The sequence below is a fragment of the Lactuca saligna genome, chromosome 8 (genome assembly GCF_052625555.1).
Source record: "Lactuca saligna cultivar CGN05327 chromosome 8, ASM5262555v1, whole genome shotgun sequence".
Classification (NCBI taxonomy): domain Eukaryota; kingdom Viridiplantae; phylum Streptophyta; class Magnoliopsida; order Asterales; family Asteraceae; genus Lactuca; species Lactuca saligna.
In genome coordinates this window covers 145,720,969-145,735,929 of record NC_136424.1, presented here as the reverse complement: position 1 = coordinate 145,735,929, position 14,961 = coordinate 145,720,969, and the positions used below count along the sequence as shown (strand labels likewise).

Here is a 14,961-nt window from a genome sequence, read left to right as displayed (position 1 = left end):
TATATTGACCCTAGACACGACTACATAACTACCCAGGTTTAACCATAGTACACAACACCCAAATTACTTATGTTCTGTTTTACTTGTGGTTACGGATGATGACGGTTCGGTATACTTGTATACTTTTTGAAAATACTTGTAGTTTGAAGATACTTTTAATTTAGAGCACTTAGTCCCTTTAGTGTTTATATTTTTATACCATGTAAGGTTTGGTATACTTCATTCACTATAAACAAGGGCTCTGATACCAATCTGTCACACCCCGAAAACCGAAGGCGGAAACATTTCTGGGGTTGACTCCACGTTGAGTATCAAATCCAATGCACATAGTAAGTAAAGTAAAACAACCATTACATTACATAAGAAAAGTTTTACAGTTGTTTCAAAAGTAAAGTTTGTACAGTTGTGATATATAGTATATATATGAACAAAATGAAACGGATCTTCATGTACTCCATCTTCTGACCAAAAAGGGATCTTCGGGTACCTGCTCTAACGCTGACCTGAGAACACAAGCAGTTTAAAAATCAGCACAAAGCTGGTGAGTTCATAAGCGGTTTTTGTTTTTGAAAATGTTCAAGTTTCCTTTCTATTTTTCTGAAATGTTACGCACACCAAGAAAATCCCATATTTTCTTAAGAGTTGGTTATTATTTCACAAATGTAAAGTATAGTAAGTTTGTACACTGAAAACATGTCTACTCATGTGAAAATGTATAGTTTGGTTATCCGGCTTGTTAAACTATTCTGTTTACCTATCATGTATTCCCAGGAAAGTCCCATGCTTTCCTTATTGTATATTACCAAATGTAAAAGATGTAATGTTACCCGGTTTATTACCCCTTCTAGTTATGTAGGTGTTACCCAGGAAAGCCCCATGCTTTCCTTCATGTTGGTTTCCAATGTGAACGATGTAAAATATGTAAAAGATGTAAACATGGGTAGTTTCCATGTTTTCCCCAGGAAAGTCCCATACTTTCCTGAATGTTGGTTACCATACGTGAAAGATGTAAAAGATGTAAAAAGTTGTTCATTATTACTATAAGTAAATCTCTGTTATCCTAATTGCGAGTTCCATAACCATACGATGGACTAAACCTGTGGCAATAAGTAGTCCACATACTTATGACTTTCGTCACCCTTGAACCATTTCGGTTCGGCTGTAGCTAGCAGCCAGGCGTGGGGTATTCAGCCCCGTATAGATCTATACACTCAAGTCACACTCTCTAAATACCAGAGATTCTAGTTACGGGTGTAGTCCTCCACTCGCGTACGTCTGTGGAGTGTTCGTCGAGGACGTGTCTCCAATCATACATGATTAACAAATTTACTAGTATTAATATGATAGTCCTCCACTCGCGTATATATGTGGAGTGTTTATCGAGGACAAAACAGTGTACATGTATTATATTCAAATGTCTAATCTCATGCTTTTAACTGATAAAATGTGGAAAGCCATATGTGAAATATATGTAAAACATAACAGTTTAAAGACTCATTTCACAAATATATGTTACGTGATCTGCATGTTCAAATGGTTATCAGTTGCAGTAATCAGTATTAAAAGCATATGGAATATAAAACACACATTTGAAAACATGTTTTGACTACAAGAATTCCCTTGTACTTTGCTTGTGTTCCCCCCCCCCCCCCCTGAAAACAGTGAAAACAGTGAAAAAGGGTAGGGGTATGAACTCACCGGACTCGGAAATGCGTCGGTTTTGGATACTAGACGTTGGTTCGGGGATTATTTACTCGCGATGTCCCTATGTAAAATGAAATAATGTCCATATATATTCAATTAGGGATACATTCACTAATTATATGGAACATTACACTCCAGCGAGGTTAAACACCTCAAAACGAGCGTTTGGAGTGACCCGGCTGACATCTTCGGACGTGTAATGGCACTAGGGACTAGGGACTTGAGTTTACTCCCCCAAGAGTAAACATTTTAAGGAGTTTACAGCCACAAAACACACACACACATGAGTTTATGGCCGTAAACTCATGTTGATGTCATTTGGAGGGTTTAATGGCTTGTTTGGACATGGGGATTGTTGGAATGGACTTCTAGAATGCCTTGGTTTAATTTGTTTGGATTTATACCATTGAAAGGGGAGTTTACGGCCTTAAACTTGGAGTTTACGGCCGTAAACTCTAATATGGTCAAAACAATTCATTTTAGGTACAAAGAATAATCACATGTGATTCTAGTTAATTTTCCAAGCCTTGTTATGAATTTAGAACACCATTAAACATATTTTTAGGATTTTATGGCCTAGAAGCATGTTCTATGGCTGTAAACTCTCCTATAATCATGAATAATTAGTTTTTGATGCTTAAAACAATCACATGTAATTCTAGAAATTTATGCAAGCCATTAGAGTGAGTTTGATGCATCATTTAACAAAGTTTCATGAGTTTACGGCCAAGGGTATGCTCCTAGGCCGTAAACTCCTATATGTGGCATTTTTGATGTGTTACAAACCCTTAAACTATTTTTAGATGAATCTAGGATTTACCACAAGGCTATTGGTTGAGTTACAAGGCATTTGGATATGTTTAAAGGCACTTAATCCCCATTTTAGAGGAGTTTACGGCCCAAGAAGGAGCCTTGGCTGTAAACTCTCTTTTTTCCCATATAATTCATGTTTAATGTGTCCCAAGTCCAGATTTGCAAGCCTCAAGGTCATATCGAAGTCCCAACTATGATTTTAAAGGGTAATTTTGGCTCAAAAACCCCATTTTGAGGAGTTTACGGTCCAAGCTTGATCCTTGGCCGTAAACTCATGTTCTCGGTCCCTAAACTAAGTTTAAACATCAATTTGAAGGCTAAAGAGGTTGGATAACAAGTTAGGGGAGTTACCTCTTTGATTTGGAAGCCTTAAATCTTTGTTTTGGACCTTTGATTATGGATGAGGAGAGAGGTTGGGAGAGTTTTATGAGAAAATGGCCAAAGGATTCAAATGGAGTCTTAAAACACTTTATATAGAGTCTAGGTTTTGGACACGGTGGAATTCTACCCGATACCGGCGTTAGGCGAGGCTTTTGGTCGTACCTGATTGAGTTGCCGTAACCCGATACGACAAATTCTAGAAATATTCTGATCGCTAATATGGGTCGTTAAAATGATTTCTAATTGTATTAACACACCCATTAAGTCATTTTAGATACTTATCAGTTAATGACTTAATTAAACGGAAGATCGGAAATTGAATTTGGAAACGACTATTGGTTGCATGAATTGTACTACGAAAGAGTTACAAGAATTGATACGGAAATTTCGGGTTGTTACAGTTTCTTTGCCGGATGTCATTAGTTTTTGGTGGTGTCCGACAAGGTGGTGATTCTAACAGTAGGTTGTGACTATGTCACCGGAAAATGGAGAGAGTTACCGGAGATGCATGAGAAAATGAACAGAAAACATCCGTCAAGCAGGTGGCTTTGGGTTTGTTTTGTTTTTGCAGGTGAAAGAAGACGAGAAAAGCCTGTTGCTTTGTTTTCTTGATCGGTGGAAGAAGGCTCTCGTATTAATCCATATCTAGCTTTACTTTAGGACTAAGTTTTGAAACGTGATTATGAGCTATTAATTAGATTAGATAGCATAGTTAGAGTAGTATATATAGTAGTAGCTTTCCATGCATTAGCTATAACTTTGTTTATTGAATAAAAAGAACAAATTTTCATTCACATACATACGTGAGTAGTGTGTGTTGGTTTCACAAAAGGGGGTAGCCCTTTGCTGCAGGGCAGATGCAGCAGGAAACCGGGTTTCAGGTGAAGAGGGTGATGGATCATCGGTAGTGGGTTGATCACAACTGGTCTTAGCAGCTGTTGTCGGCGAGGTTTACAGGTGAGGTAGCCGGTGGGTCGAAGGTAAACAGAGGCTATGAAGGTGTTGGTGTTCATCACTGGTTAATGGCGGAGAAGGTTTTTCAGCTGATGGGTTTCTTTTTCGGATGTCATTAGTTTTTGGTGGTGTCCGACAAGGTGGTGATTCTGACAGTAGGTTGTGACTATGGCACCGGAAAATGGAGAGAGTTACTGGAGATGCATGAGAAAACAAACAGAAAACATCTATCAAGCAGATGGCTTTGGGTTTGTTTTGTTTTTGCAGGTGAAAGAAGACGAGAAAATCGGGTTGCTTTGTTTTCTTGATCGGTGGAAGAAGGCTCTCGTTTCATAGAAGTGTTGGTAAAAACGGATTCTATGTGGTGACAAACAACAGTCGGGTATGGAGGACTTTGGATGTGATCGAGGTGAAGGTCGGGTGTTTGGGAAAAGTCGTGATTGGGTGAAGAATTTGGACGTGACGAAGGTGGAGGTCGGGTGTCCAAGAAAAATAAAGAATCGAGTTGGTTCGAAAAGAAAGTAATTAAACGTTGATGTGAGTGAAAAGTGTAAATAAACGATTAAGGGGGTGATTGTTGGGTTAATCGTTTATTTATAGGGTCACAGGTATTGGTCATTGGATCACGGTTTAATAGTTTTGGTTACGGGTCAATGGGTCATGATCCTATAGCTCACAGGTATTGGTAACTGTCACACCCCGAAACCGATGGCAGAAACATTCTAGGGCGGAGGACGTCATGTAAAGTATCACAACCAATGTACATAGTAAGCACAATAAACACAACCATTACATTACATAGAAGTATTTAGATTTGTTTGAAAGTACATTTATACATGATTATAGATATATACATCCAAAATGAACAAAAATAAAGACGAGACTGCTAAAATGCTCCGTTTTCTCCAAAAGATCGCGGGGTACCTGTCTAACGTTGACCTGAGAATACAAGCATCTTTAAAAATATCATTATAAAGCTGGTGAGTTCGTAAGCATTTTGTTTTAGTAAAAGAACAAGTTCCTTTGGTTTTCTGAAAAAGTTGTTATCCAAGAAAATCCCGTATTTTCTTATAAGAAGAGTTGAGTTATTCGTTTGTTACACAATCTGGTTAAGAACAGTTTCGTGATCCCAGGAAAAACCCTTCTTTTCCTTAAAAGTTTGTGCTTTGTTATCGATTCGAAATGAAGTATACAAGTATCTACCCTACTTGTAACGTTTAAGTGGAATATTCTGAAAGCTTGATTATCTTTGAAAGTACATTAGTTTTAATACATAAACCATAGAAGAGAGAAAGACATCCATGAATAAAATCTGTTAATTTAATACATATTGTGAGTCGTATAACCATACTAATTTGACCCGTGACCTCCTTGACGTTCTTCAGACGTCACTAGAATCCAAAATTTGTCATCCCAGGGGTGCCCGCCTAACTGTAGCTAGCAGTTAAGGTATGGGATTGTCAGTCCCGAATAGATCTATCGATAAATTTCACGTTCTCCCCCCTGGAGACTCTGGTTATACTTTAGAGAGGATTTACTGATACCTCGTAGGGAATAATGAAGAAGAATCTCACAAGCTATTATTACCAATTCACGGAAAAAAAGATCGTTCTCGAGTTTCAAAATAGTTTGGTAAAATATAAATAATCAAATACGAGATAATTATTCAACGAGATACTATAGATTAAACATGGATAAACTAAATCAGACATAGTTTTTGAATCCATAAAACTAGTAATGTCGATCCCAAATTATTCCCTTAATAATTTAAATGATTAGATGAATTATAAATCGGATGATTTGATGAGTTCCCATATTGTTTGAAAGCTATGTAATTACTTTCTGAAAACCTCCCTTATGCTCCGCATATTACAAAGGAATTTAGTATTTAAAGTTTGTTAGGAAATCATATAATTACATCAGTTTTAAGTTTTAAAAACCTTTATGATTTGCTTGTATTCCCCCCTGAAAACATTGGAAAACACAGAAAGAGGTGTAGGGGTATGAACTCACCAGACGAGGAATGTGCCGGTTAGGATGCTAAGTGTCAGTTCGGGGCTTGAATACACGCGAGGTTCCTATGTAATATGAAGAGATACATAATTGTATCTAATTAGATTTTGAAGTACTAATTAAATAAGAGTATACACTCTGAGGCGCGAAACCACTTGAATTCAAGTGTTATAAGTGATCTGGGTTGCATGTAAAGGTGTGTAGAGCCTAGATAAGGAGTTTACACTTCAAGAGTAAGCCCTTAGGAGTGTTTATGGTCCAACAACCATAACCCCATGAGTTTATGGCCATAAACTCATGGGTGGTGTGTTTTTGGATGTTTAAAGGTCTTACATTGCTCAAGGGAAGATTCTAGGGTTGATTTCATGGCTTAGGAAGTGACCGGGACTTGATTTGACCTTGGAAAAGGGGGTTTACGGTTCTTCAAGGAAACTTGGGGAGTTTACTACCATAAACACATGAGTTTACATCTGTAAACTCATGTTTGTCCATGAATCAAGCGTTTTGGTGGTTGTAGGTTAAGCATACAAAGTTCTAGACCCAATTCTAAGCTATATAAGGTGTTAAGGGCATTTAAACACCCCATAACCCCATGAGTGTTTATGGTCCAACAACCATAACCCCATGAGTTTATGGCCATAAACTCATGGGTGGTGTGTTTTTGGATGTTTAAAGGTCTTACATTGCTCAAGGGAAGATTCTAGAGTTGATTCCATGGCTTAGGAAGTGACCGGGACTTGATTTGACCTTGGAAAAGGGGGTTTACGGTTCTTCAAGGAAACTTGGGGAGTTTACTACCATAAACACATGAGTTTACGTCCGTAAACTCATGTTTGTCCATGAATCAAGCGTTTTGGTGGTTGTAGGTTAAGCATACAAAGTTCTAGACCCAACTCTAAGCTATATAAGTTGTTAAGGGCATTTAAACACCCCATTGAAGGTGTTTACGGTTTTGGGAGGTATTCCCAAACCGTAAACTCATGCTTGACTCATTTTTTTATGGTTTGATGCATCACATGAAGGAATATAGGGTTCTAGGTACTCATGGAAGCCTTTGGAGGTGTTTAAGGGGCAATTTAACACCTTAAAAGGTGTTTATGGTCCTTGAAGATGTGTTTACGGTCCAAGAATGTTCTTGGGCCGTAAACTCATGTTTCCACCCTAATGATATGATTTTGGTGCTCAAATCTCGTACATGCAAATCCTTAAGCCATATCTAAGCACTAGAAGGGTCTTGGAAGGGTTTTGGGGCTTCAAACCCCCTTTAAAGGAGTTCACGGTTTTGGGAGGTGTTCCCAAACCATAAACACTTGTTCTTGAGTGTTTTGGATGAATTAAACCTAGATTTGCAAGCTTAACAAGCTAAACAACAAGGTAGGGTAGATTACTTACGATTTTGGAAGCTTGAAGAGGCGTTTTTGGATCAAACTCGAGTTTTAGAGAGATAGAGTAGAGAGAGAAAGTTATGAGGTGGTGGTAAAAAGCTAGTCACTCATCCTTTATATAAGGCTTGAGTTTGTGGCCCGATGGAAATCTACCCGATACCGACGTTAAACGGTGTTTACAATTTTACCCAATTAAATTGTCATAACCCGACTTAGTCGTAATTAAAATTTTTGCAATTGAATATCGAGAATGTTTTCACGCGTTTCTAATGGGTTTGGACACTCACGAGGTCAAAATAAAAAGTCCCACTTTAATTAATTTACCAGAAGTTAACAGAAAAATTGGAATACGAATGGTTTTATTAACGGGAACGTTTTATAGTAATGGAAAGTTTTCGGATTGTCACAGTAACTAATGGAGGATATCCACAAATAATAAACATGGAAAATAAGAAAGCTTTACTTGTTCAAAAGCAAGACCGATTCATGAGGAGTTTTATTCCATATCTAGCTTTACTTTAGGAGTAAGTTTTGAAACGTGGTTATGAGCTATTAATTAGATTAGATAGCATAGTTAGAGTAGTATATATAGCAGTAGCTTTTGATGCATTAGTTGTAACTTTGTTTATTGAATAAAAAGAACAAGTTTTCATTCACACACATACGTGATTAGTGTGTGTGTGTGTGTGTGTGTGTGTGTGTTTTAAAGGGCCCGTTCCAACAAATGGAATGGGTTTGGGAACTTAAAGAGCTTAAATATGGCTCAAACCACGAAAATAGGGTTTGGGCAGTAATCGTATACGCCCAACATATTCCTAGTACCCCAGTGTACTAGGGATGCCCTAGTATACCCAACGTACTCCCCATACGCCCAACACACGACTAACCCAAAAAATTGTTATACCTTCAAACAGTTGTAACTTTTTTGTTCCAACTCCATTTTCAACGTTTTTATATCCACGGAAAGGTGTTGAAGAGCTCTATAATATTATCAAAATATCTTGGACTAAAAACTTCTCGAAAAAAAAAATCAATATTTCATGCAAGAACCTGACCTATGACTTTTCCCTTTTTTACCCTTCGACCCAAAATACATTTCAATGGTTAGATCTCTCAACTACCATTACCACCTTCCACAAGGTCTAATATTTACCTCATCAAGGCCCAAAGGTTTTACACAATCAAATTCCGGCCCACAACCCTGAAATAAGAAATGATGGGAAACAGGATGTTACACATTTCAAATGTTGTTCAACAAATAAGCTTATGCGTACCTCGTTTTAATACTCTAAAACAAATTATCCGATACCTACAAGGTACACCCAACCTTTGTCTCTAATTCTATTCATTTGGATCATCCCAGCTAGATTCGTGTACAAACGTCGATTGGGTTGGATGCTAATACATACTAATCAACAACCACGTACTACGTCTTCCTCAAGGATAACCGCATCTCCTGGTTGGTTAAATGTCAAAATACCTTATCCCGCTAGAGTGCAAAAGTCGAATACTGATATGTTGTGAATGTTGTTGTTGAGATATGCTAGCTTTGCAACCTACTCATCGAGCTCCATGTCCCTCTTAAACGTACAACATTGGTCTACTATGATAACGTCTCTGCTATGTACTTATCCGAAACAGTCTTCAACACTAGTATACTAACACACATCGAAATGAATATTCATTTTTTCAGAGAAAAAATTGCTCTTTGACGCATACGACTTCTTTACATACCATCAACTTACTAATATGCAAATATGTTTACCAAAAGCCTACTTCATCAACTTGTTTTTTATTTAAGAAATAGTATGACCATTCGACCTCCTCCGATGGAGGATATTTAACAAATAGCATAGGCATATATTTATCTATATTTATTGTTACAGATGTATTTGTATTTATCTATATCCCAATCCCTGATTTATCGGGATTCCCTTTTTGTATATATTTTGCATTAAGTTGGATGCAAGACATGGAGATATTACCATGCATTCTACAATGAGAAATCAAATATTCTTCTACTTTTTTTTCTATCTATCCTCCTACTCATAAGATCATGACAAATTTACAGAAGTGATGAATTGAAAGAATTAGTAGATGCCACATGTCATTATTTTATATGAGTAGGAAAATGGGTAGGGTGGAGATATTTAATTATAATTAGTTATGTAGATCTATTGTATCGGTCGCTCTAGGGTTATTTTGAAATCCATTTTTTCTCAAAATATTGTTTACAAAGACCATTACTAGGGATTCACATAAAGATCCTTTTTTACTTCCACAATAAATGTACAAATTTGTCAGGAATGTTCTTTTACTTCTATTTTGGGTTCCTAAATGTACAGGCTTGTCAGGTATTATCTCTTACATGGATCAGAAGTTCAGACATGGATGTTTTGATTCCAACTCCCGTTGATCGTTTGGCAGTTTCTTTGAATATTTCTTTACATGTGTTTCCGAAAAAACAACCGGAGTTGAGTGTTAAAACTTATATATAATATTAACTTTGCCATGTTAACCAGGGACAATACACACCAAACCACATAATTCGAAGCAGAACCATTAATACCTCAAATTTCTAGTGCACTAAACTACTAAAGTTAAAATTCAACCAGATTTGCTCAAACGCCTTGACGATCATATCATGATACTCATTTGAATTCCAGGACAGGTAACATGCGAGAAGCTTTTCCAAATCCTTTGACTCCCGGATGTTATTCTCCAGAATCATCTCTAGCATTGATTCCTTCAAGTCCTTCTGTGGGTCAAATGATGACTTCACAATGCATCGGCTACTTGACAGCTTCTTTTTTCTTTTGTCGTCATTATTATCATGAACCATTCTCTTGCATACTGGTGTTTTGGAAGAATTCGATCTGATCTTGATTTCTGAAACTGGTTTTCCCCCTGCAGTTTCTTTCTTGGAGATGTTTTCTTTGATTGTCTTGATTGAAACTGAGCTTTTACTGCGAGTTCCTTCATTCTTCTCAACCATCGTTGATTTGTCAATGCTGGATTTTGTGGGTTTAGTTATAATTGGAGGAAGCTTTTGAAGGTTGTCAGTAGTTGAAGCAGTAATCAGTTCACGACTACAAAAGGTGGAGGGTGGTGTTGAGCGAGTTGACTCGGAGAAAGGGTACTTATATGAACAGCTGGTAGGAGAAAGAAATAAATCTTGATGGGTATGATCAATTGGCTCAGTGGGTTGAGTGCAGAGTGGATGTTTTGGAGAAGGAGGATTGTGGATAATGTTCGTAGTGTAAACTGGTTGAAGCGTAGGGGTGTAGCAGATAGAGTTTCTTGAGTGGTTGTGCTGCTTTGAAGTTGAAGAAGAGTACGCAGATGAAAGTGGTTTGGTGTTCATATCTCGAAGCCTGTAAAACCAAGCATTTGGTATCATATGTGACAATCTTAGCTTGTGCTTCGCCATAAAACCTACTCTCTTTTTTCTCACTCTGTGTGTTTCGATGAATTTGGTCCGAGTTGACTTTCATTACTACCCATGGAGATACAATGTGTGAGACACATATAGAAATGAAAGAAAAGCATGAAAAAGTTGACGTCGGAGTTTTGGGGTCCTTGTCGATGAAATTTCAAAAGTGGCCATGTTACTTCATAATCTCCAACCCCACACACGCATTATTGCAACTTGTTTTTATCCCCTCTCCTATCTTTTCCTTCAAATGTTCAATTTTTATATTTATTTTTAACGGCATGTTCAGTTTATATCTATCATATCTGTGCTTGTAAATGAGTCCACATAGGGGTGCAAACGAGTCGAGCCGAACCCGAGCCTGGTCAGGCTCGGCTCGGGCTCGTTTAAGTTATACAAGGCTCGAGCTCGAGCTCGGCTCGATTCGAGTTTTCTTTTACTAAGCTCGGCTCGGGCTCGTAAAGAATTATACAAGCCCGGCTCGGGTTCGGGCTCGGCTCATTTGTCGTTTGATGTGCCTAAATAAGCTTAAGCTCGACTAAAGCTCGTTAAGAAGCTCGTTTACTAATACCCGAAATCCATAATTTCCCAAATATGTTTTTATTTTAATATATGAAAATAATAATAAATTATATTATATAAAGGCTCGTTTAGGCTCGCGAGCCTAATCCAGCTTAGTGACAGAGGCTCGAGCTCGAGCTCGTTTAATAAATGAGCTTAATATTAGGCTCGAGCTCGACTCGGGATCATTTAAAACCGGTTTCGAATCGAGCTTTTAACGAATCGATCATGAGTAGTTCGGCTCATTTGCACCCCTAAGTCCACATTTAAATAAAATCAACTAATGAACTCATTCAACACATGACCTAATTAGCTAGATAATTGATGATCATTGTGATCTCTCAGTCATGACTCAGTTAATATATAAATTAACATCATTGCAATTTGAACAATGAAACTTGAGAAATATTGACTTCAAATCATCAAAAGGAAACAAAAACTTGAACTACACATCAATCGAGAACGCAAATGAAACCTGAAGTTACTACCAAAGTAGATGTGTAGTCATGACATATGCATATGCAACTGATCACCATACGCTTGAACTTTTTGCGTTTAGAAGAGAATTAATTGGTAGGCTGTGTGACTTTAAACCGGATAGTCCTCCTTGCTTCTAGAACACCCGGGTAGATTAAACAAATGCCAAATAGCTTCTAGAGTAAAATACACAAATGGTCCCTATGATATAGGGTGATTTACACGGTTAGTCCCTAATAGTTTTTTTTATATTATTATTATTATTATTATTATTATTATTATTATTATTAATAACAATAATAATAATAATAATAGTTTTTTAATAATAATAATAATAATAATAATAATAGTTTTTTTATATTATTATTATTATTATTATTATTATTATTATTATTATTAACTCGGACGATCCCTATGATGTATTTTTGTTGCGTGTTAGGTTCCTCACAGACTTAAAAAAAGACTAAATTACTTGTGACATCCTTAAATTCACGATCCTTTTAAAAATTTTATTTATACTTATTTGAAAATTAGAGTATTCATTTTAAAGAATAATGTTGGGAAATTTGTTCTCAGAAAAACATGATAATAATATTATCAAAGTATTTCCGAAAAAAAAATTATTAAAACTTTGGGATGTAATCGTAAATACATAAACATAAGCATAAACAAACCTTACATTCATTTACTCTAGTGATTTACATCTCCTTTAATCTCTCAGTGTGAAGTAGTTTCGTATCGACACCTGTGATACAACTAAACTGAGTGGGTCAGGTTGTCAAATTTGGTGAGTATATAGGGTTTTCAACCCACAATAATAAAGTTATTATGTTTCATCATCGAACAATTAACACAATTACCTATCCCCATTATCTTCTTTATTTCTTAAGGATCTACCCTAAGAATCATCTATCATTCACTCATTCATTCCGAAGGATTGTCCTAAGGAATAGGCACGAAGTCCTGTGCTGTCAGTTTATAAAACAGGTATTAAGTCCACAGCTGCCGAGGTTATTTGTTAGGCAGTAAGTCCATAGTTGTCGAGGTTATTTGTTAGGCACTAAGTCCATAGCTGCCAGGGTTTATCTCTTTTATTGACAATATTATTTTAGGGAGTCCACCTACAATACATGTCAATGGGTTTTTAGAGTACATCTAATGAATATGTTGTTCACAACACCTACAGGTTGCGAGCCTACTAGTGTTCCACTGGACTGTCTAGAATAGTCCATGGTTATCATGTATACTTTGCTAGATGACTGGCTATCGCTTGGGTCAAGGCTTCTCATTGTTAAGGTCAAGGCTTCTCATCATCTTTCACCTCTCATCATCTATATCATCGTTCACCTCTCATCTCATCTCACCTCTAATCTACCCATCTTTACCCATTATAATTATAGGTATAAAATACGTATACAATTTAAATCGAATAAAACATGTTTATTTTGTTCATCCAACATATATATCAAGAATACATAATAATATGCACACACAATACGTAATTCATATTAAATACTTCATATCTATGTGTAAGATTAAAGTAACTATGCACTCACTTGTTAAAGTGATGATTCTAAACTCGGACAGCGCTTCACTTCTAATGATTCTATTTTCCTTCGACACAATCCTAGCATTATTATCGCTAAGTTTTAGTCTAATCTTTATTGTGACTAATTATTAGTCTAGATTCATCATTAACTCAAAGTGTACTTTCATGATCTATCAAGTAAGGAACAACCAGGTAGGGTCATATTGAAGGTAGGGTCTGTTTGGTATATGAAGTATACTATTTTAAAATCCCACTTTAAAGACCCACTAAATCACAGCCTAGACATCATCCCCGTAAGTAGATCAATCAATATAACGACTTGGAATCACCGATAAATCTTGTTTATAGGTTCATAATAATGATAATGAACTTAATTATAAGTTATACTTAAAGTACGGTAAGCATAACTCTACTTACAGGGGGTTAGCGAGGAACCGGGATCTGCGGGGCAGAACTTCCGAGCTGAAATCTCTTCTTCTCAAAGCCTTCTAGAGCTCTGGGCTTTCCTTTAGCAATTAGGAGTTACTAGGGCTTTGGGAGAGGTTTAGAGAGAAGTTAGAGATAGAGAGAAAGAAAGGTTATGGTGTTAGGAAAAAGGGTGAGCTTCGCATGGTATTTATAGGCTGAAATATGGCTCAACTCGTTGATTTTGAGCCACCAACTCGTCGAGTTGAGTGCCAAGTGTCACCATCTGTTGGCAAGGCTTGGGGAGGAAGCAATGGTCCATATTAAGCCACATCACCCCTTTCGAAACATCACCCTTCGGACTTCTAAATTCCATAACATTTGCATACGAGCTCCGTTTTTGATATTATTATGTATTGACAAAATCTACAACCACCATATTTACTCCATCGGCGAATTCTCGACCGATTTTAAATTTAACAGTATGAGAAGATTACACTGTTAACGACCGTGTAAAATTCATAACTTTTACACACGGACTCCGTTTTCGACTGTCTTTTTATTCTTGAGCTCCTATTAATGATATCTTCAATTCTCATTTAGGTTGTTTCGGCTAAAAATCGCTCGATCTAAAATTCGAATTCCGGGCTGTGCACTGTTATGCTAAATCTTAGAAAAATCATAACTTCCTTATACGAAGTCAGATTTAGACGTTCTTTTTATGCACGTTCTCGGTTTAAAGTGCATTACAACTTTTATTTAGTTCTCTAAGGCAAAAAAGTAGTTTATCAAAAATTCACTTTTTACGTTACACGGTGTCGTGTCGGTTTAGCCGTAAAACTTCGACGGGTCATAACTTCTTCGTTATAACTTGGATTTTGTCGTTCTTTATATGTACCGAACCCTTGTGATATATATATACTATAAATTGGTTCAGATTATTTACTGTAAATAATCTTCTATCAAAAAGTCATTTTTGACGCTTATTGTCTCTAAATTGACTAAACGCGAATCTGCGGGCATTACATTACTCTTTTTTATTTCTTTTTTAATTTGTTATTTTTTATTAAATATTAGGTTAACTAATAAAATGGGACCCACTACCACCTTTTAACTTTCACCCTCCCATCATCTGCATGATTTTATCTTTGCCTCCATCACTCTATGGAGTCCACTCCAATCATTATTAAAGAATGCCAACAAATAACCTTATTCCTCCTTTACAACCCAACAAGCAACCTTATTCCTCCCTTACAACCCAAAAATACAACCTTCTTCATCCTTTA

The 14,961-nt window shown here is 36.7% G+C and overlaps 1 protein-coding gene across 1 annotated transcript; it reads right to left on the bottom strand.

The window, feature by feature from the left end:
- Positions 1-9,546: 9,546 nt before the first annotated feature.
- On the bottom strand, positions 9,547-10,797 carry LOC145008197 (transcription repressor OFP2-like). The gene has a single exon (XM_078966824.1). It carries the CDS (start codon positions 10,678-10,680, stop codon positions 9,829-9,831), a length of 852 nt encoding a protein of 283 aa, XP_078822950.1. The 5' UTR covers positions 10,681-10,797; the 3' UTR covers positions 9,547-9,828.
- Positions 10,798-14,961: the final 4,164 nt, after the last annotated feature.

What these genes read in the sequence shown, in the direction of transcription:
- LOC145008197 (XM_078966824.1), bottom strand. Translation starts at nt 10,680, where the DNA reads ATGGCGAAGCACAAGCTAAGATTGTCACATATGATACCAAATGCTTGG.